A 23914-nucleotide genomic window follows, 5' to 3' on the forward strand; every position below is an offset into this window, starting at 1 on the left:
GCAATTATTATCGTCATTGTTGGACTCCAGAGGGTTAAAGACGTCCCAAAGACAAACTCAAACTGTATTTAAATGTTTAAAACTACTTCTCATGACAAACACGTAAAACTCGATGTGTAAAATCAGCAGCGGGGGTCCTTTAACATGTGAAGAAATGATTATTCGTGGACTTGCTCAGCAGCTAGGGATTAAATAACGAATTGCATAAAAAGGCTTTCTTCCAAATATATAGAAAACAGTGAATGAATCAAAAAAGGCATGAAACACTGCAGAAAACATGACTCTGAAACATACGATGCCTCCATTTTTTTATTAATTCTTCTACAGTATACAAATATTCACACACAAAATGTTCTCAAAAAACCCCTAATGTCTCGTAAACATTCATTTTCTCCTCGCCTCGCAGCTCTGTCTTCAATTTCCTTCATTGTGCGCTGTATTGCCACTGTATTGCCATATATATATCTATATATATGAACACTGGATCCTTGCGTCATTGTGTCATCCTGTCACCAAGACACACCTCGTACACGGCATCACCCCCGCCCCCTCTGACATTTCATCACGTCGCCTCCGTCACGGTCACATGACCCGTCGTGTTTAAATTGCAGCAGTGACAGCCAGGTTCAGGATGAAGGGAAGAAGGCAGAAATCACAGTGTGAAGCAGGAGCTCTTGACATCAGTGCGCTCGGCGCGGGCCCAGATGTGAGGAACAGGACCGTATTGCATGGGTCGGCTTCGAGCTTAGTGTGTGCGGTGATGGGGTGGTGTGGGTAGGTTGGGGTTAAGGGAGCAGGTCTTGGTGTATCGATCAGATCTGGATCAAATAGTTCCTTTTTATTTATTTATTTACTTCGAACAGATAATCCTTAGTGTTTGTCTTTAAGAAGCCTGGAAACACAGATGTTCGAGGCCAAGTCGTCACAGTACAGCAGAATCAGATGTCTGGCCTACACTTCCTGGCGCTTGTGTTTCCTTAAATGCGGCATTAATATGGCACTCCAACCACAGAAGGAATTATTTGCAGACAATTTGACCTAAATCTGGCAGTGACAAGAGTGACAAGAGTGACAGGGTACCGAGGAGAAAAAAAAATGGAAATGGTATGTCGGTATGGCTACAGGACACAGTTAATCAAGTAATAAGGGACAGCTAGATTACAGGGAAAATGGCCGGTGCGGGTTAAGTCTGCATATTCAATAAACTTTCTTCAATAAAGATCAGTTCATAGGAACCCCCACCAATATAAATCTATTTAAAAACATCTATAAGAACATAATAATGTGAAAACAAAGTATATACAGTACAGTGCAAAAGTTATAAGGCAGGTGTGAAAACATGATGTCAACTAAGAATGCTTTCTAACAAGTGTCATCATTCGACAAAATGCAGTGAACGAACAGACGAGGAATCTAAATCAAATCAATATTCGGTGTGATCGCCCTTTGCCTTCAAACTAGCATCAGTTTTTCTAGGTATACTGGCTGCTAGGTTGTTCCAAACATCTTGGAGAACTAACCACAGATCTTCAGTGGATGTCGGCTTCCTCAAATCATACAAACTCTTTATGTAACCCCAGACAAGCTCGATGATGTTGGGATCACCACTTCCAAGACTTCTTGCTCTTCTTCACGCTGTAGATAGTTCTTAAAGATGTTGGCTGGGTCATTGTCCTGCTGCTGAATAAATTCAGGGATGATCATACACCTCCCCGATTGTATTACATAATGGATAAGTATCGGACACCGTTAATCCTGACCAAATCTCCAACTCCATTTGCAGAAATGGAGCCCTAAACTTGCAAGGAACCTCCACCATGCTTCACCTGTTGCCTGTAGACATTAATTATTTGGCTTTCTGGCTGTAACTCTTCCATGAAGACCACTTCTGGAGACCAGACTTCTCCAGACAGTAGCCGGGTGTAGTTGTGTCCTACTGGTTTCTGACAGTTCTAGGCTGATGGCACTGCAAGACGAGTTTCCTTGACCAACAACTGCGTCTACAATCTACGAAGAGCTTCAACAGCACATCTTGAAACCCCAGTCGTTGTCTGCGAGAGATCTCGCTGACGCAATACAACTACCTTCTGTCTTGTTGCTGTGCTCAGCCTTGCCGTGGTGTATGACCTGTGACATGAAACTGTCTTCCGCAACCTCACCTTGTTAGCAGAGTTTGGCTGTTCCTCACCTGGTTTTAAGCTGTGACCATGTGATCATACACCCATAATAACTATAATCCTACAAATATCCTGACTTTGTGCAAGTGCACCTGTAAGAATTGATGCTGGTTTGAAGGCAAAGGGTAGTAACACCAAACATTCAAATTAAGAGTTTTCTTTTGTTCGCTCACTTTGCATTTTGTATATTGATAGAAATAAATAATTATTATTTATATTTCTGAAAGCATTCTTAGTTTAAAGCATTTTTCACACCTACCTAAAACATCTGCACAGCACTGCATATGCATATATATTATATTTATATATATTGAGACATCCATAAGCAGCGGCACTGAAGACGCATCAGATAATTTTGGCTCTGGCATTATGTGCTGCACCTCCACTGCCGCTGCCCATGTATTTGTCTCTTTTCTCTTTATTTAATATGTACTCCGCAAGCAGCGGCTCTTTCCCAAAATACCAGGAAAGCAGTAGTGCAACAAACTTTTAGCAGGATTTTTTTTTTTTTTTTTTAAAGGAAATTAATCAAGTATAGGAGTTTAGGACTCAAAGACTTCGCAAGATGCAATCCATAATTTGAAAGAGGGCGGAGGGGCGGGGAAGTAGTTCTGACGCTTTGGGAGAGAAATTGCCAAAATGATGTTTTAAGAAATCGGTGATATTCACGACAGAAAGCAGGAACATCATTCTGCACGAGGTGTGCTTATAATTTATGGACTGCACCTTTAGACCCTTTTACACATAGTGGCTTTTTCTTTTTTTTGGGGTTCAAACCGAAACGAACAGAAGACAGTGAACAGGTCACGTGTTTCGGCTGTCTGGATGACAACTGTCATGACCTTTTGACCTTTCGCTGACTTTTCCTTTGACCTTTCGCAGGTTTCCCTGTGAGGCTATGAGTGAACTAAATAAAAAGGCATTATTGAAAAATAAGGCTACCAGTCTGAGGCGTTTAAAGGCACCCAGACTGAGCTACATTCCATCTTCGACAACAAAAAAAACAAAACACGAGAGAAAATGAAATGTTTTAGCTTACAGCGATGTCCTTTTTTTGTTTTTGTATTAGGGCTAAAACAACTTTATATTTTATTTCTCTCTCTCTCACACACTATCTCACTCTGCAAGTTTTATTTTTTCTTCTTAAATAAGCTTTTGATTTTAGATGAGGAGCGCTTGATTTTCTCTCCATTGTCGCTGGAGTCCTGGGAGGAGGTGCTTTGGAGCTTGTATTCCCTTCCCATGCTCCGGCCCTCCGAGTCCAGGGAGGTAAGAGACGGGTAACGCCCCACGTTGGGCAGCATGCTCGCCGGCAGCTGGCCGAAGCTGTAGGACTTCTCCAGGATGCCGTTGTACATGCCCTTGCCTGTCGGAGAGGTGACGCCCCCCTGCGTGAAGGTTGCGCTTTGGGACTCCGGTATGATGCGGGTGAGGTCGGGCGAGCCTCTGTGTGCAAACGGGTGGTGCTCCAAGGCCGGGGAGGGCGAGGTGGAGGGCGGACCGGAGGGGGTGGTGGCTGGAGTGGGAGGCAGAGGGGGAGGTGTGGAGTCCCTGAGACTGCTGCTGCTGCTGCTGCTGGTGGTGTGGGTGGTGGAGGCGGTGGACGCCGGAAGCTCCGGGCTCTGGCTGAACAGCAGCAGCTCCTCGCGGGAGATCTTGCGGAACGGGGTGTCCGAGCCTGGCGTGCAGGGGTTGTGCAGCTGCTTGCGGCCCATGGAGGAGTTGATAGAGTCTGTGTCAGAGCCGCCCTCCTGAACCGGTTCCCTGAAAGAGGGCAGACACACCACGGTCACAATCATTTATTTACAAAAACTGTCTGTTCATGTGTATTATACACTGATCTGATTGGATGTGTTTTACCTGAGGAGGACTTTTTACTTTACTTATCATGTCTGTAATTATGTCGTCACTGGACGACATCAAAATACAGCTTGGAATTAGAGGTTCTAATCTGATGGGAACAGCAATAACTTGTTTTTAACGTCTGCCTACGTCAGTGTCATTAGAAGGGAAACTTCTACAGCTAAAATCACCAAAATCATGTGAATTGTATCAACTGGTTTTAGTCGCATGTTTAACTGCTAAATATTTAGGGAATTTAGGGAACTAAGGTTGGAATCGAACCCCCAACAATGACAATAAATATTCTATTCTATGTGCAGTCTAGTCTGCTGTGCGCTCTTGGTTGGTGATGACAGGGTAGATACAGGGCAGGAGGTGTTGGGTGGAGGAAGATAGGTAAATGTGGCCATGCTACTTCTGAAAGCAAGTTCCCACATGATGTGATATTTCTCTGTTTTCTTCATCGCATACTAATGGCTGTGACTTCTGTTTTTATACCTGGTAGTTTGGGCAGAGACAAGATCTTTTTTCCTCTGTTAGACATGGACTAATTATGGTGCATCAAGTAGTAGGTAATTCATGCATCCCCCACACACGGGATGGCAGCGAATAACAAATGGCGCCGTTTAACCCCCAAAGTTAAAGCATCAGTGTGAATGTCTGAATAAAACACCTGTGAGTCCAAACTGTAAAACCATTCCGCGGCGTTCCGGCCACCGCTACATACCCCCTCCTATCCGAGCTGAACATGATATGTTCGTCGTCTGCCTCGGGGTGATAGGAGAGGGAAGAGCTGGCCATGGACAGCAGGTCCGGGTCTGGGGACATCAGCGAGGACTGTGGGGAGCTCATCAGGCTCCGGCGGGAACGACACAGGCTGCTGCTGCGGTTCAACGAAGGCCGGATCAACGTGGACGCTGAGGGGGGAAAAAAATAAATAAATCAAAGAGTTCAAGGAGTTAAATCACTAAAGTTATGTCACTGGAAAGCGTCAAAATCTCACTTGTGAACTGCGGAATGATGGGAGGCGTGTCCTCGTCCAGGTCATCCACTCCACCTGCGATGGGGTAAGGAGGCACCGATACCCGCGGCATGACCACCCAGCTGTGGTCTGAGTAGAGGCTGGCCGTCAGGCTCGGCAGCCCCGAGTTATTGACGACGGGGAAGTTGCAAAGCTTCTCGATCTGTTGCCAGCGGTGCAGCCGCTCTCTCAGACACGCTGTTACCTCTGACAGGGCTTTCCTTTAAAAAAAATTAAAAAAGAAACACAGATGGATGACGTGCTTGGCAAACATTACGGTGATTTTGTTTCTGACACGAGTTCCTTGATTCATCAGGACGGTTTTGGCACACGAGCTGTTTCTATTATGATACTGGACTTCTGCCTATTAAAGTGGTCGTGCTAAAGTTTTCTCTCTTATGTTATTTTCTTTCCTCGTCGGCTTTTAAGCACAAAGTAATTCTTTATTTAAGCGATAGAGCTCGGATTAAAAGAGAAAACATGAGATAAAACGTGCGAAAAAGTAATAAAAATAGCGTATCTGTGCAAGAACTTGACGTTGCACAGTCAGATTTTGTCACTTCTTTGTGTTTTTTTTCGAGTGCAGTTAGTGCTCTGAGGAGTTTAATGCCTGAACAAGCAAAACAAAAGTGATTGTTGGCGTAGAGCCTCGTCTAATCTATCGAGCAGATTCTGACTAGCAGCTACAAAAGCTTGATTCTGTACAGTCAGAGAGAGGGCTGCTCTATTTTTGAATGGTCTTTCATACTTTTAGGTTGCAAGGTCCTTCTTTACAAATAGATGTTATTTTGTATGAAAGGAAAGAAATAATGTTTTATATGTGAACAAAATGCTGCACAATGGTTCAGCCTCGCTGACGACTGGAAGGGCAGAGCGAGACAAAGACGCCTCTGAGCGACTGTTAAATAAGAATGTAAGGAGTCGGCAGTTATCGGTGAAAGAAATTGGGACTTAAGTGGGAGCAGGTTTCTGTTTCAGCGTCAAGTGCACAACAACTATTCTTAAAACTTCGGAACAGAAATAAAAGGTTGGTTTGGGGTTGACGCTATTGGAAAGATCAGCCAAACAAACAACTGCAGAGAGCCTGGAATGCACCGTGTGTGGTTCAATAAAGATCGAGAGGTTTCTGGACTGGAAAACAAACCCAGAATAAAAGAGGTTACAACAGGATTCTCGTCTGTCGCTGCTGGCACATCCGTTTGAAACATCTCCAGAAGATATACAGTATGTATATATGCATGTGTCGGGCTGCCGCACTGATATCGACTGAAGATTTCCATACCGTCGTATCGATAACACGCCGTCGCAACATGATGTACTGTTCAATATGACACAAGGACCTTTCTCTGCAACATTCTGTATCAATAAGCGCCGTGATTGGTCGACATTATTGCAAATCGATAGGTACCACGCGCACATTAAGGACGATGAATGTGTGCGTGTGAGGGTGTGCGTCTGTGCTCTTACTTTGCTTCTAGTATCTTGTGGTCCACCTCATCCAGCGACGAACTGTGGGCTACGTGAAGAGTTCCAAACACAGAACTTCTTTTCTTTTTTATTTTCTCTGCCTGAGGTTCACAAACAAGACAAAATATGCATTTACAAAGTATTATTGTTCCCCAAAGGTTCTTCCCTTTGACTCAGACAGACCGTTGAGCTTCTTCAACGGGCCACAAGGGACTCAAGACTAAAACTGAAACGTGGCCGACGTCCCATTAACTCATTAATCAATCTATGCTTCTCGTCCGTCCCCTCTTGAAGGTTTCGACGTGAATCCGCAGCCGAAGTTAATCGAGTTTGAGGCAATTTGAGGTTTCTGCCACATGCAAGTAACAAAAACCAAAAAATGGTGGAGTGCAATTAAAAAACAATTTGGCCACATCATTAAGAAAAACACATTTGTGGAAAGGAACCATTAATTATCTCAATTCTGCCGATTATTTGAGAGATTTGTGTTTTGCATCGAGCTTATATTTAACTGACAAATAAAAAAAAACGTATATCTCGCTTAAAAAAAACAATCCAATGCCTTGTAACTTTAATTAAAATCAGGTAGTTGTCGGCTCCTACCAGTCAAAACCCAGGACCCAAAAGTCTCTCTTGTGTCGCTTTGGATGTAGTTACCTCGTCTTTGGCGACGCACAGCTGAAACTCAGCGCTCTGTTTCTTGATGTTGTAGTACTGGACCTCCACCTCGTGCGTGAGCTGGAGCCACTTCTGAAGAGCTTCGGGCACCGACCGCTCCGTCTGCATCTCTTTCTCCGCTCGCTTCAGAGCCTTTCGGACCTGAACGCCCAAGGGAGATAAACGTGATACATCAGGTTAAATTCACCGTCAATATTTAAAAAAACTTCCCCCACACGCCGTGAGATCATTGATCAAACACTGTAAGCGAGGGCTGAGTGCTCGTTAAACTCAGAATTTGTAAAAACGAGCCTTTGCGAATAGAGAACTCATTACCGAGAGAAACTCTTGATGTATTGGTGCTGTATTTTTTATGTGAAGGGAAATGAGGAGCTCTTGTGCTTATGTAAAGGAGGACCTTTGTGGAGGAGATGAAAATTTAACATGAACTGTGCGAGGTGAATCTTTTCGTTTCAGGGTGTTTCAGCAGCAGTAATAACTACATTTACATTCCTAAACAGTGACGGCCTGACCTGTACTAACTCCTCCTCGGCGTATTTGAGTCGGCTGAGTTCGCATTCGGCGCCCTCTCGCAGCTCTCGAAGCCTGTGAGCCTCCGTTTTGGCGCCGGTGATCTCGTCCCTCATCTTCTGCTCGAGGTTCTGCTTCTCCACGGCCACGGTCCGGTTCTCCTCCTGAGCTTTTTCAAGCCTGTGAGATGAGCAGAGTGTGTGGAATATTACGTCTCGTTCAGATATTAATATAGATCCGAAGCATCTCCGTCTCTTACCGGCTCTGCAGGTCTAAGAGGCTTTGCTCGGCATTCTGCAGGCTCTCCAGATCCTTCATCATCTGGGAGATGTGCACCTTGCTGGACTTGTTCTGCACGTACGCAAACCAGCAGCCACCGACGCCAATCACTATGGAGACCATCAGGACAAAGTCTTTCATCCAGTTATGTTGTGGACCTGCAGAGGGAGGGACGAAGATGGGTGACTGTGTGCATGGACATGAAAGATGTTGAGCACTAAGGAGAATTTACTGCATACTTACGGAGAGGAGGGCCAAACAGCACTGCGTCCAGCGCCTTTAGGTTTAGCTTTTGTTTATGCCGCGGGTCTAATATCTTTAGCTGCATCGTCATAAACGACGGTTCATTTGCCGCTATTCTGAAATATGGAGAAGGAAGAAAAATCATCATTTCTGCACAGGCAGATTGGACAGTTAAGTATTTAAAACGTGTAACTTTACACACGTTATTGCATTAAAGGCAGGGTTTAACCTCACATAGTGATGACACATCAGGGGAGGTTAAAACATTAAGTTATGGTGGGATTTTATGCACAATAACTATGACGTGCAATCAGTTTTGCAGCTCTGGTTTGTTTGTGTTTCGATTTCATCTTTGTCGTAGGAGGTGCAGCTCAAACTTGACACATCACACACATTCAAAGCGAGAAAACCTCTGCTCTGTCGCTGGATTTGGAATACGGGTTGAAGAAAAGTCACTTTTGGTAAAATAATAATAATAATTGAAAAGAAAATCAGTGATTGAATCATTTTTGAAGCTCCTTTCATTGAATCCTTTCTGTAAACAGGCATACATAATGAGTATCACTGGAGTAGACGTGCTGTGAGTCAGTAAAAGTCTAATTATCAAGCATCTTTTTTATTTATGTCACTGAAGTGTTTTCACTCTCTGGACTGTTAACATTTCAACATCTCTCTCCATTTTATGTCAATATTCCAACTTGTGTGTCTTTTAGTGCCTAAAAGCGGGGCGGCTGCAAACCCGCCGTCCCGAGGCGTCAAAAACATTCAACTCTAGGGAGAAACAGGATGGATGGTCTGGATTCTGCCTGTCTTTGGGCCTGAGTCTAAAAATATCTAAAAGCCACATATCAGTCAGAGCCTACCGAGAACTGCGAGCGTGATTTGTGTGCCTGCAGTTAGGGGGTGGGCACAGTTTGACCTTTGTGACTCTCGTCGTATCCCACCATCTTAAAGGGCTCAGACAACATGGCAGCCTGTAGAAACCGTAACCCCCCCTCCCCCTTTTCGCTGTGACATCACTTCATGAGTCAGCGTCCATCAGCTCCCGTGGCGTAACCTGAACCCCCTCGCCCCCCGCCTCACCCCTCTGTCTTACTCATGCCGTACATGCAGTTTGCAGCGGGTCACATTCCGCAAGTGTCCCAACGACGGCTCGGTTTCTTCTGTAACACCGGGGCGCTCGCATGACTTTGTTAACTACTTCATTTTTACAGTGCCGCAGCATTGGGAATGGGAATTCTGGGGTGTATTTCGGGTGCTTTTAAGAGACTAAACTGTCACGTTGTGATTGACAACCAAAAATCTGAACCTTGTAAAAGCCAAACAGGAAGAAGCATCAAGAAGACACTGTGGTGGATAAATCCACCTGTTTCAGTCTTTTTCCCCGTGTGTTGCTTTTAATGACCAGCAGTGGGCAGCATTAAACAGAGTAATGGAATCTAAATGTGCCTTTGGGTCTTGTAACAAAGACTTTAATAGTGTTACTGTTCATAAACATCTTAATCAGAGGCGAAGGCACGGACGGACTCACCGAGGTAAGGTGTTCCCCGTGACCCGGAAGTCCCTGAAGTTCTTCTCATACTGCGGCAGCTCCACCGACTCCTTCAGCCACTGCACCGAGTCCTCCGTGGTCCAGTTGTGGACTGGACGAGGAGAACAAGAAGAAAAAAGGAACAAGTTACTTTGCTGTCGAGCATTTACCTGACGCCTTTATCGGCAGGAGAGTAACAGAAGGTTGAGAATAAGCAGTGACGGAAGTTTTTACTTTACAATACAAGTAAAAGTCCATTTTTGATGCAAAGTATCAAAGTATAATGAGAAAAAAGAGCTTGTTCATGTGTTCTGTTTGATAGATTAGTCCACTTGTTCCCAACATACAGTCTCCAAAGAGTCGTGAGATAAATCTGAAATGTTTGTGTGATGATTCATTGACAGAAAAGAAGTTCTGCTACTAAAATGTACTTTAATTTAACTTTAAACTTTGAGTTTGGGATCTTCTCATCACTCCCTGCAGATATGTATACATAAAGAAATTGAAGAGTGATGAGCAAATATCTCAAATCTCCCAAAGCCTGCAGGTGAGTGCTTCTGCTGGTGGTGGTGTGTGTTTGGATTGATGATTGTAGGAGTGTGAAGCATGTCACATGTCAACGCAGTGCGGCTACAGTTGTCTGCCTGAAGCAGTTCACTCCAATTAAACTGAACTTTCATATTTCTTTTTATTAGATATAGTCTTTAAAATAAATGTAACTGGAGCGTCTAACAACACAAGAACTATTAGTTTAACCCACAACACTGGATTGTATTTTACAAGTTAGTATATTTGTCACTTTTACTCACACAATCCTGTTTTTCATACATTTATATAGAGCAGTTTATTATATTTATAAGGCATGTTTATATTTATTCATACAGCGATACGTCTTCAACACTCAATGCACAATCCTCACTTTTATAGTACATTTATAAATATTTATTACATAGTGATACTTTACAGTACAAATCAAACTTTCTCATATTTATGTAGTGTTATTTTTTATTTATATTTCATCTTATTTATATTATGTCTAGTTAATGCTGAGCTGATGTTTTTCTTGTAACTTATGGTGGAAGGAAACATTCCTCTCAGAGGAGCGATTAAAGATGATAAAAACCTGATTTAAAAAATACAGAATGTATATTATTTATAGGAAAAACATTAAATGTTAAATGGTTGCGGTTTTGAAAAAAAAGGTCCCCATATAACATCGAAGCCAAAAGCTGCAGCAGCATGTTTATTTTCTGCAGAGTGCGTGTTTATTTCAAGTGTCGGTGATGCATGACTGCATGTCGAGAACTTGTTCGACAACCACTTCGCTCCACACATATTTTCAGAGTCACAAACAAACACCGGCACGAACGTGCGGGTGGTTCATGATAGACCAGAGATGTCGAGGATTTATTACAATAGTGTTAAATCAAATTTAAAGGGAAGGTCTGCATCGTGATCGCTTGCCCTTGACCTAATAATCCTCATAATCGAGTTCCTTCGAGTCTCTTTACTTTTACACTTTTACATCATTACACATCTGCAGAGAAAATAACAGCTTGTTCTGGGTCAACATTCCCGTCGTTGTTCTGTCTCTCGCTCTGCGCTTGAAGCGTCGACCTCGCCGAAGTCTGTTTGACTTTTTAGACAATTAGTGAGTTACTTAAGTGGCGTTAGGAGGATTCTGCCAAAGGTAAAGTCAACTGTGTCAAGTGTTAACATTAGTTTCACCTGTGTCACTGGATTCGCTGTATTTATCTAGTTAAGCCTGTCAATTAAACTTGACATGCAGCCTGAGGACAATCCATGGGACATGCTTCATTTTAGTTTATCTAGTCCTGTCATCACTTAGGCTCAACTAATATGCAATATAAATAAAGTTATTCTTTTTGGATGTGGCACCCTGTGCGTGTTTCCCAGCGGCAAAGTCTAAAGATGACGGTTAGTCAACTATACAAAGACGGGATTTCATATTTATTATAATTGTTTCTGCAGATGTTTTTAAGCTATAACTGCAGCAACACTCCTCTGTGTTTTAAGCGTCCCTCACCTCTACTCTCAGACTGACTTAAATAAACGTAGACATGTTTTGTTTCGGTGACTTTTTGGAGCATTTACCTTCGGAGTTCTTCCAGCCCTTCCACAGCTCCTCCACAGTGATGTGCTGGTCTTCGCGGTGCAGATTGCTGTGTTTGTTGGTTTGCTGCTGCTTCATGTCTTCTATTATAAACTATAAAGTAAAGAGAGACAGAGCTGAGGCATTACAAAACATAAACTAGTGTTGGTTTATAAGTATATAGTGTTTTTTTGTACAGTCGACTGGCTCGTGTGTGTGTGTGTGTGTGTGTGTGTGTGTGTGTGTGTGTGTGTGTGTGTGTGTGTGTCAGAGAGAGCTGGCTTTGCCTTAAAGTCTGGCTTTGGATCACACACACACACACTTTCTTTTCGCTCTACTTTCTTCCTTTTAGGGACTTTGAAAAGAGAATGAGACCAACCACTTTCACCTGTGTGTGTGTGCATGTGTGTGTGTGCATGTGTGTGTGTGTTTTCAGTTTCCGGCTCTCCTCCTTTGGTAGCTCAGGACTAAAAAGGCCCCTGCAGAGAAAGCCTCCACCAAAGAAACTCACCAAAGAAACTCACCAAAGAACGGCCTGGAACACCAGCAGAATTAAAAACAACAAGGAAGCAGGCCAGGGCTGATAACCACACACCACCAAACATTCATCTTGCATGTGTGTGTGTGTGTGTGTGTGTGTGTGTGTGGCCTGTATACCTCCTGTCTAATTCATACAATCTGCTTTAGATAGATAATTAGCCTTTGATATCATCGCACTGAAACTCTGATGGATGATTGCCTCAGCTACTGCAAAGTTAACAATGTTTTCTTATGAAAAATGTCGAGGATTAGCTGAGTACACACCTCAGGCGTCGACTTAAGGAGAGTAGTAGTAGTAGTTTGTGTAGGTTTTGGCATTAAAAATTATGTTCAGTCGACACGTTTAAACACACAGAGTAGTTTTAATCATTAGTTTTCAATCTTTTATATAAATGTTCATGTAAAAACTGCAACTATATATATATACTAGATATATATATAATATATATATTATATAATATATATATATATATATATATAATATTAATAATTATTATTTATTATTTTTTTTTCTGTACAAACTAAATAAATGAAATGAGAGAAGTGCTTCAAAGTGAGCTAGGTGAGCTTTTTCCACCTTTTAATGCTGAGCCAATGGCTCCGGCTCCTTAACGCTGGAGCCAGGAAGCAACAAGAGTCTCTGCAAGACAGGAAATAAACATATTTCCTATAAATAAATAAATAAATAAATGACTATTCCTTAAATTCACAACCTCGTATCTGGACATGTTGCACAAATTATTGGTGCAACAAACTTCCTAAAGAGCTACCTGTGTATAAAACCTCCCCGAAGCTTGTTTGTTTATGCTCATAAATAAGATATGCTGAAGTTGCATACAACACTTCAATAAATATGTGACGTATACAGTGTAATCTGTCATGAAACAGGAAGTTCTGCAGCTAGAGGCTGTTACTTGAGGCTTAGCTGGTAGAGTCACTAGTAAAGAGACATAAGTGGAAGTGAAAATTCACAGAGGAATTAAAAGTTCCTGTGTCTTCAGCCTCAGAGTGAGAATCGGCGAAGCGCTTAGATGTTCATGTCAGCCAGCGAACAAAAAGGCGTTCCTGCTGTTAGAGGAGAAAACTCACCGACAACACAGAGACCACAGTACAAATGGAACGTTGCTGCAGCAGTGGAGGGCGTTGTGTTTCGTTTCACGCCGTTAAATAAATCACAATATTTGCAGATCAATGAGTTTCACGTCTGACTTGATCAAAAATAAAAAATAAAAGAACACACCCAGATTCCAGCACAGTTTGAAAGATGTCATGTGGCTGAAGACTGAACTTATCATCGATGCTTGACTGCACCAAATCCCTTTGGAATAAGATCTTAAAGCATTCACAGACACACCTCGAAACACAATGTAGACATATCGGGCTGTCATTTCTAAAAATCCAATCGATAGAAGCTGTGAACTTGACATTGAATACATAATGACAGTCTGCCTGCAACAAATGTTTCCAGCACTGAACGCATTTTCTTCTGTCACAGGAAAAAAAAAAAAAAACATCTTCCTCTATGATCAAGAAATTGTTTGAAATTGTCGTCTGTGAGATTCACTTCTGGCGTACGCACTCACTCACACACTGTATATTCTAATGACACTTTGAAAGAGATGTGAAGGGACGGTACTTAAGTTGTCAGAGCGAAGAAAAAATCAAGTGTCTCTTACATTGAAGGAATCACTGGCGCTGAAGAGCGGTAATGGACATCGTAAAAAAAGGGTGAAAATGTATGTGTCAGTATGAATCGTGCCTGGAATATATATTGGGGGAAAAAGTAGATGACGCTCATATTCCGAGATCTCTTCGCTCAGTCGGATGAATCTGAAACTTCAGCCTGCGGTTTGAGGGTGCGCCAAACAAACGATGTGAAGTGTTTTTTTTTATCAGCAGTCCAATTCAACCTTCACTCACAAACCTGGTGTGTGACGTGGGAAATTACTAAACACACATACAACCTCATAGAAAGATAGGCCACGGTGCAATTCATACTGTACATACAAGACCCGGATACACAACTGTGATTCTTTCCTTGTTGTTTTTACTCCAGAGATATAACCTGTAAGCAAGGCCGACATGTATTTCTTCTTTATTTCGTATGTTTTTTTAATCTGAAATCAGTTTATCTTGTCAAATCCAAAACGTTTTGGACCGAATTCAAATTGTTTCTTTGGTTGCGAGTCAATTCCCATGTGATTTGTGAATAAAATGTGTAGTTTTTACATCTGAAAAGTTAATTTTAGATGTTAAGTTAAGAAGTAGAGAGTGTGAAAAGTTTAAAATTGAATAACTAAAACTAAAAAAAAGACACCACCAAAGTTATCACAATTCATCCTGAGGGGGACATGAATGTGTTTCATGCCAATCCATCACTGTAATAAACCATCCGGCTCAAAACTTAAGAGGAAAAAGTCAGTATGGTTCATCCTCTGAGGATCATGAATGTCATGAACCATCAAAAGGTTTGATTTGACCAAATTTTGAATGAATGAATAAAAATGAGTGACCTTTGACCTGCTGATGCTGCCAAACGAAAAAGTGAAAATCATCACCAATGTCATTGGGATTCATCCTCTGGGAACAATGAATATCTGTATCACACTTCAGGGCGAGTCATCCGTAGTTGTTGTGATATTTTAGCTTGAAACAAGCGACCAACTTTGACATTCTTAGAGTGATGCAGCATAAAAGATTCAGTAGACTGAGATTAATGTATCCCTGTTGATCTAAAGTAATCTGTAGTAGCCCCTCTTTAGTTGTTGTTGTGTTCACCTACGTTAAGGTTTCTCTTGGGTCCCCAGCTGGGTCTGAAAAGCTCTTTCAGCACAACAAAACACTAACTTTGTCCAGTTTTTTTTTTCCTTTCACCTTCCATTCACACAATACAAATGCAAATGAGTTTTCTCGCTGACGTAAAGCCAGGAACCAACCAAAGGAACCGAATGTCTGCTGAGTCACCGGAGGGACCACAATGCAATGTTAGTCCAAACAAATGTCCTGCCTTTAAAGCCTTTAATGCTCATTGCACTTTATGAGAAATGAAGTCCTACTGGCAAGGATACAACCTTCAAGGACATTTGCCAGTTGAACAAGAACAGAAAAACGCTTGACAAATGAATGGACAGATTGGGAATCTCTTTATATTCACAAAAGAAAGTTAAGTTTGTGAATTATTTCAACTGTCTTCATTTTAATCTCACATAGTAAGAGCATTGTTTTTAAAACTCGTCTTAAGTTAACCTTAAAAAGTGTCATTATTGTGCAGACCGTCAGTTTTCTTGTTTGAAATCTAACACCTGAACACTTCATTAAAAGTCATACTGTGTAATAGGTACAAATAATAAGTAATGGATGAAGTACTCAGATATTTTACTTAAGCAAAAGAAGCAATATTATTAGCATATCCAGACTAAAAGTAAAATTATGCCTGCTTCAGAGTAATATAACGATGTGACTGTATTATAATTAGTGATGCATTAACACGTGAAGATCGAAAACTGCAAAGCAATGAGTACCTAAAGCTGCAGGAGTACAAGACTGACTTCCAAAATGTAGTGAAATAGAAGTATAAAATGGAAATACTCGAGTAAAGACTGTACTTCACTGCAGTATTAAAGTATTAAGAGTAAATGTACGTTGTTCAAGTGCCGCCGTCTTATAAAACTAATGAGATGGCAGCACTCTTTGTGGCCAGACCAGTGCAGCAGCTTTGCATATGGTCAAAGGCAGCTGTGTGATGTTTTATGGACTCCTATAAAATGTGTGGTGAGCCGCACGTATAAAGATAGGTCTTTGTGTGGGAGACTTACAGCTTCTGTGGTTGAGATAGTGTGATAGCGGTGATAATTACGGCCTACTGAAATGTCAAAGGAGAAGGAACAAATACAAACAAACAACAAATATACTGGTCTTATTGTACGATAGTAAAACAAAAAGTGTGGGACTCCAACAGTCAGTCCTGAAAAGACAATAATACATATTCTATACGAGGCCTAGCACACACAGGCTATGACACATCATCAGACACAGGCAGCAGAAAACAAAGACATATCTGTTCCCATCAGATTCCAGTTTGGGTGGAAGCTGGCTCGAGTTCGAGACTCGCCCCATGAGCCTCTGCTCTCTCCAGCAGTCGGCGGTTGCTCCGTTCGTTCACCCCCTGATATCTGCTGTATCAGCCCATCTGTCCACATCTGCTCATCTAATCTACTAAAAGTTATTACATCCATCGCTTATCTATCATCTCGAACCAGAAATTAATTATTTTCTAACTCAACAGCAAATCTCGACATTAATCAAACCTGTGAGTAATGTGATACCGCAGGGGGAGGATTATAGATTGATTAATTGTTATTATTATTGTTATCTGTTATAAGTTTGGGACAAAAAAAGTTTGCTGCACTAAGATGTGATTTATGAAAAGCGTGAACTACTTGGAGCACAGCTGATTCATCACACATGACAGGTGGGCAGTCTTGATCCTGGAACCATCTTCCTCGTGCTTTTTTTAAATTTCCGTGAAAGTTCGGTGAGGCTGTTAATTTGCACAAGATCAAAGTGTCTTTGCATAACAACATCCTCAGATATTGTTAAGACATTTGAAACACTGTGTCCATGTAACATAGTGACGTAGTACGAGATATGAATGTCTATTCCTGGCTAATGCTCAACAAATAAAACTCCTTGAATCCTTAAATTGATGCTTGATCTTGAAAGGAAATCTACTACTCTATAAACAAATGTATACATCATGAATCATACTCTGGACAGTAAGCTGTTCTGGAAACTCATACCGAGGGTTGTATTTAAAAAAATAGTTTCACATTCACATTTTGGGTGCTTTCTTGCCGAGACATAGGCTAAAGATTGATACCACCCCTGAGTCTGTGTGTTGAATATGGAGCTAGAAGCAGGAGGTGATTAGCTTAGCTTAGCGTAAAGACTGGAAACAGGGGGAGACAGCTAGCCTAGCTCTGTCCAAAGTTTAAAAATACACCTGCTGGTACTTTAAACAGAAATGTAAACGTTGCAACCTGCAACCATCGACCTAACCTCTGGTTATTAAAAAGATTTCAGTTCGACCGAGATTGTTCGACTTTAGAGATGTTTGGAAAGAGACAAACTGCATCTGGTCTTTATGCTACACTAATCACCTCCCAACTCAAGCTTCACACATCACCTTATCTTGGAGAGAGAGCGACTGAACACATTTCCCATCGCAGTTTCCGAGATATCACTAGGTTTCAGAGAGAAAGTGTGTTTTTAAGACAAGCCTTTGATGCACAAGTTCTACATCTCTATTCAAAGCTGTAAGAGGTCATAAATAAAATCTCTCTATCGAATGTTCCCTCTTGAACATTCCCAGACAAGTAAACAAACTTTCTGAGGTTTCTCCTTTCTATAGATACAACCTAGACGTGACATGAGCCTTCTACAGTTTCTTCTGTTTATACCCGCCTAAACCCAAGTCATACTGTATTCTTGCACGGATGTAGAACTCGCATGCAAACCTAATTTTTCCACCGAGTTGTCATGCATCTCCTGTCAAGAACTAATAAAGTCTACACAGTAGCAGCACCGTCGGCCCCCCCTGCAGAGACGTGGCTTGAGGTGTTCTTGAAATTTCAAAGTGATGCAACGCGATCCAACCGAGTGACTCGTTGGCAGACGGGGTAAGCTTGTAGCCGAGAACCCTGAGAAGACGACGTGCACCTGCCGTGCCCAGCGACCGTGGTCAGCAACAGACCCCCATACGTCGTTCAAAACACCCCGACGACGCCCCGACTCGCAGAGTTATCAGAGACGGGATCGTGTTTCACAGGATTACAGCTGGATTTGATTCCTAATAAAATTCTTCCCCCAGTAGTCAAATTACAGATGCTGTTGGAAGACTACACAAAAGTGATTACTTTTGATTTTGAGACTATAAATACACATCGTCAAGAGGTCCTCAGGGGTAGAAAATGACTGGGAGATTTCTGGAAACAGATTATTAATACACATAATATCGCATTGTACGACTACAAAACTGCCAAAATCAACCTTTTCCCCTCATCACGGCAACTCATTTTGACAAATATCTTTCCGTTCGCTTCACTAGATAGCTATTTGTGTCCTGCGGCGACTCTCAACTCTCAAACATCAACTTTAAAAGCAGCCGGAGAGCCTTTTATGTTCGACATCCTGCCTGATAACTCAGACTTCACAGAAATACTTGGCTTCACTACTTCCGTGTTTGCTCATCTCGCCTCACCAATCTCCGAGTGTCAGTGCATGGAAGCAGACACGTTGATGGTTGCAGAGGTGTTTTTAATGCTCTGGATCATTTTGCTGTGGTGACCAATGCAACTCATGTCAATGACATTTGTGTGCAACTGTGAAACATTGGTAGGCGTTAATATGAGTGAGGGTTAATTTCCCTGTAACCCAGCAACACTGATTGTTGTTAAGTTACGGAGGATTTTTAAGGGCAAAACAAATTTTCAGTTTCAGCGCTACCTGGTAACTCACAAGTAACTGATAAGGCAACTTTTACCCAGTGAGTCAACAGTTAAGACGATGACTAAGAGGGCCGTGATGGCGCGACATGCCAATGTCTGGTTCATGCATTGCCTTGAAAACAGACACGACAAATGATCTGCAATCAAAATACCATAAATGAGCGTGAAACGACTTAGTTTGCAGCCAAAGTTAGTGACTCGCGAGGTCACTACTTGACTGTGACACGAAGCAGATAGCAGATAGCATGCAAGTCTCAAGACTGCCTGAACAAAGAGAAACTGAATTTGTTTTCTTTGCTGCCTCGGATCAGGCAACAAGAGAAAACAGGAACCCGAGAGTCACGAACGCAGAAGTGATCACAGTATGATGCGGTGAAATAAGACACTCCAAAATTTAGGAGCTCTATTTAGAGAATAACGGGCTTCTGCATGTTGAACCACCATGTTTCGACTGTAGAAACACGACAGACGAAATAAACACTTGCTTACATGCGGCTTTTCGGCCACTGTAGCTTTTTCCAACTGCACCACTAGATGGCACTAAATCCCACACACTGCACCTTTAATCTGCCATTTATTTTCTTGATTATTCTAAACACATTTTCCACAATCACAACAGTTTGCCATTATAAAAGGGTTAGGAAAACACCCAATGTGTACAGTTAAAAAAATTTGCTGGTTTTAAAACATGGAAAAAACACCATCCATCCATCGAAAGCTGCCTTTAAAGACATTCTTTCGTAAACTTTGTGCAAAATATTATCTATCTATCTATCTATCTATCTATCTATCTATCTATCTATCTATCTATCTAAATCACACTCTATCTAATCTATCTTCTATATAATAATAATATATAAATAAATCATTCCTTTTCTGGCTCAAACAGTCAGACATAAGCTAAGATCCACATGTGTCATTGCCACCGTATATCACCTCTCATGTCATATTTACCACCACCATGACAATCTCTGAAATGCATGTCATGAAAAACTGGATATCCCGATCCACGGCTATAACATTACAGACATGAGCATCTTCTCGTCTTAGTCATCCTCTTAAATTTGGGGATAAATGTGTGTGTGTGTCTGTATGTGTGTGTGTGAGGAGTAGGAGGTAATAAGAGAAGGAAAAGATCTTTGTTGGATGAGTGTAAGGTTTCAGCCAGGTGGCAGAGGGACGACAAAGTCTCATCCCGACCCCACACTCGTCACGCTTCCTCATGACTGCATCACTGCTCTCGACGCATCGCTGCCAGGAAAAGACTGACATTGTTGACAGGCAGTAATACAGTGTCCAAAGTGACTTTTTTAGCCTATTTAGTCCATTTTAGCCCACTTTGACCATTCAGTGCCTCGCTTTATGTAATTTCTGGATTACTATAAATTGAGCTACAGTTGGCCTCACAACCTGGAACATACGTTACTGCTTCCTCCTCTTTACTGAACTCTCTTTGGAGGTCATTTTACTGCGTGTTGTCAAGTAAAACCTCATAATCCCATAATGAAGTCCAAGAGCTCAGATCATCTGTCCGCTTTTGTTCCTGCATTTCTAAAACGTTCATCTGATACGCTTGGTCATAGCGATACTTCATCAGCTGGCAAGGTGCGCTGTAAAATTTAATTAACTTTCAATGCAAGGATGATTCCTTTAGGGGTTCGAGCAATGCAAGACAGAACCACTGACAGCATTATATGACTAATACATGATATTTTTAAAGAGTGTTACACTCAGTTGACATCATGTTTTACCCCTGAAAGTGTTGAAGTTAATGCCAGTTGGTGTTTATTTAGAGATATTTGCATAAAGATCCTGAATTTGCAGTGTACTCTAGCTGTAAGAGTGTGATCCTCCCAGATGAAGGACAGAGGTCTTCTCACTTAACATCACTTAACATGATTGTGACTTGTTTCGGGCCCTGGGTTCCCGATCACATGACAGCCTCTTTCTTTCATAAAACTCACTGATATGCAGTCACTAATTTGGTGAAAGGAGCATCCATCATGCTATGAAACCCTGCTCCGCCCGCCACTGGAGCCCAGCGAAGAAGAAGCTTGGAAATCCTCAGTAATGAGCAGCGGCCAAAAACAACTTTCTCCGGGAAAGAAACAGACACGACTTGCCGCTGTTATAAAGACAAAGGGTAAAAATGGGGCAAGGGGCAATGTGTAACACACTCCTATACAGTGCAGCGCTTACAGGTATCGGTGATACATGCATGGATACACATTGCCTTAATGTGGGCGAGGGGCCAGTTCTAACACCGAGTCTTTAGACGGGACGAATACAGCATACAGGTCTTTAAGGAGAGGCCAGCGCAGGGCTGAGGGGTATAACCGTTTCTCATACCGGCACTTCTCAGCCAGTTAAAAATGACTCTTGCCAACACACACACACACACACACACACACACACACACACACACGGACAGAATGTGACCATGGTCCCGAGTGGTTTCTCTTGAACGTAAGAGGTTGTTGATTACCAAGAGACGGAGAAGGCATGGGAGGTCAGAGGGCTCTCAGATGTCAGCTCTAGTCACTCATAGAAGGCACTCCCTCCAGTCTCCAGACCCAACACACACACACACACACACACACATGCACCTGCACAGGTAGCAAAGAGTTTGCATGCGTAACTTCCAACATTTTGCTTCAAATAGTAAAAACGTAAAACCATTCAGGATCGTGTGTGTGTGTGTGTTTCTGATTATGTGTGACTATGTTAGACATGTTTGGCTCTCCCCTCCGGTGACTAACTGCTTAATATTAAAAAAATTATTTGACTATTAGCATAGCTACAACCTCTGACCCGCTGCCACAAGCTGTTAGCTTTGAAAACTCAATATTTACTTTAATGCGGGCGATCGGCTTCCAGAGCTGACAGGCGACTATTCTTGTGTCAACACTCGAAAACATTTACAAGAAGTTTGGTTTAGTTAACTCAATGATCGGCCGGATAGATCGAGGATTTTTGCTGAGATAGTACAAGACAGACTATGATAGTGTTCAAATATCCAAATGTTTTTGCTTCAAATGAAGAAATGTTAACTTGTGACACCGTTTATGGGCTTTATGTGTGCATGAGTTGTTGTGCAGTTCAACCACAGTTCATATACCGTCCTATCAGAGGTGTTAATAACTCTGTGAAACTAGATATAACTTTGCGTGACAGAAATGTTGTCCGGTGACCACCTCTCCCCGTCACACGGTCCTGACCCAGGGTTAGAAACCGCTACTGAAGGTCACAGATGTTCACATTGCTGCCTTGTTTTGTGCCCTAAAGCAACGTGCTTAACCTGAATCTCACCTCCACACTCTCGTTGACCTCTATTCCCCCATCGTTGTCGTCATCCAGCTGTTTGTGGATGTGCCGCAGCGCCTCCAGACTGAAGCGGTCTGCCTCGCCTATGCATGGCGGCATCACTATAAGACAAGGATCTAGGGGAGGGGAGAGCAGAAAAGAAAAATCAGGTCAAAGATGAAGGGTCATGCAGCAGTGCAAAGATGTTTACACAGTGATCGAGCAAACAGATTAGTAATTAGCATACGTCCTTTTTAGTTACAGCAGTATATACGCTTGTGCGTGAAGGTTGCATCTGCATAGTTTGTAGAAGCCAGTTTCGAATGAGCTGGAGCACAGATGGCACAGATGTTAATTCAGAGTACCATGACTTCCGAGGAATTGTTGCCATGCGACTCAAAAGAAACTGATATGAGAAATTCATATGAGATGGCACGTGCTGCAAAATCGCATTCCAGACAAGACTGTGAGACTAAAACATCTATTGTAGTGACAGGAAGCTGTTGTTTGCAGGGTTGGTTTTGTAGTGTAAATATATTTGATGACTAAAGAAAATCACGTTTTTTTTAAAGATTATTTTTTTGCCCTTTTATGATAGGACAGCTGAAGATAGACAGGAAGCAGAGAGAGGGAGTGACACGCAGTAAATGGCCGTCGAGGACTATAGCCTCCACACATGGGGCGGCCGCTTAACCCACTTCACTACCGACTGCCCCGAAAATCACGTTTTTTAACTTCGAGGTACACTGGCATGCTAACGCAACGGTCAGTCGATTCATCTACAACTATTTTGATACATTTGTTTCATCAGTGAGGCCAAACTTGGTGGTTCCAGGCTTTGAAATGTGAGAATTTGCTGCTTTTGAATAACTATCTTTGGATTTTGGGTGTCTAATGACATTACCTTGGACTGTAGGGCATTGCAAAGGACGTTTTTCATGTGTTTTACAGATTAAAATTATGATTAATGATGAAAATAATCCTTGGCAACAGCCCTAGTTTAACTCAAACTTCAGTTATATTTTATGCTTCTAGAGTTATAGCTTTACGTGATTGTAAACAGATGACACATGCTTAAGCTGGTCATAGCTGTGGTTTAAAAGCAAAGGATATTCAGATGTCAGGGTACCTAACACAATATTTGTTTTCTTTTTCCCTCCTGTGTGCACATCTTAAGGACAGTCCGTGCTAATGTGACTCCACCCAGCTCCAAGCGGGTGATCACACCTGCCCTCCAGGCATTTATTAAAATACACGCCACTTCCTCATGTGATTTGGAGCAAGGACAAGTTCAGAAAGCACTGAGTGATCCCGCTGGGCCACTCTCTGGTGTGCTGTTGTCATTCCCGCAGTGTCCCCAGGCATCCCGCCCACTTGTTTTTATTCAGTCCCCCACCCGTCCCACTAGGGAAATGAGCCCATTACTTCCAGACTTCCAAACGATGGACAGTTTGAGCTGGCCGGGTGCCAAACTGTCTCAGTGGAGCCACAAAACACACACACACACCACACACACCACACACACATACACACATAAGCAGTAGCTCATACACAAATACAAACTGCAGATACATCCAAGCTCAAAACCACACAAGGTTTTTAGTCACAAACACTCCATAAACTGGAGACAAAATGTCAGAAACAATCTTTTAAACCTTTATAACCGTTTTTTAAAATGTCAATCCAAGTAGAGCGCCAAGGCCA

At 42.2% G+C, this 23914-nt stretch overlaps 1 protein-coding gene across 2 annotated transcripts in view; it reads right to left on the reverse strand.

Moving 5' to 3' along the window:
* Positions 1-295: 295 nt before the first annotated feature.
* The window catches only part of stim2b (stromal interaction molecule 2b), a 41722-nt gene continuing 18103 nt past the window's right edge, over positions 296-23914 (reverse strand). The window contains exons 2-12 of one of the 2 annotated variants that reach the window (XM_027288003.1): positions 22217-22347; positions 11864-11975; positions 9749-9860; positions 8218-8333; positions 7955-8132; positions 7698-7875; positions 7165-7326; positions 6508-6608; positions 5023-5261; positions 4747-4936; positions 296-3941 (exon numbers count right to left, since the gene is read on the reverse strand). In XM_027288003.1, coding sequence (XP_027143804.1) covers positions 3308-3941; positions 4747-4936; positions 5023-5261; positions 6508-6608; positions 7165-7326; positions 7698-7875; positions 7955-8132; positions 8218-8333; positions 9749-9860; positions 11864-11975; positions 22217-22347 — 2153 coding nt within the window. In that variant the 3' untranslated portion in view covers positions 296-3307. Of the gene's footprint in view, positions 3942-4692; positions 4937-5022; positions 5262-6507; positions 6609-7164; positions 7327-7697; positions 7876-7954; positions 8133-8217; positions 8334-9748; positions 9861-11863; positions 11976-22216; positions 22348-23914 lie in introns of both variants that reach the window. The other variant, XM_019278522.2, reaches the window with a different exon arrangement.

The sequence above is a fragment of the Larimichthys crocea genome, chromosome XIV (assembly GCF_000972845.2).
Source record: "Larimichthys crocea isolate SSNF chromosome XIV, L_crocea_2.0, whole genome shotgun sequence".
NCBI classification, from domain to species: Eukaryota; Metazoa; Chordata; class Actinopteri; family Sciaenidae; genus Larimichthys; species Larimichthys crocea.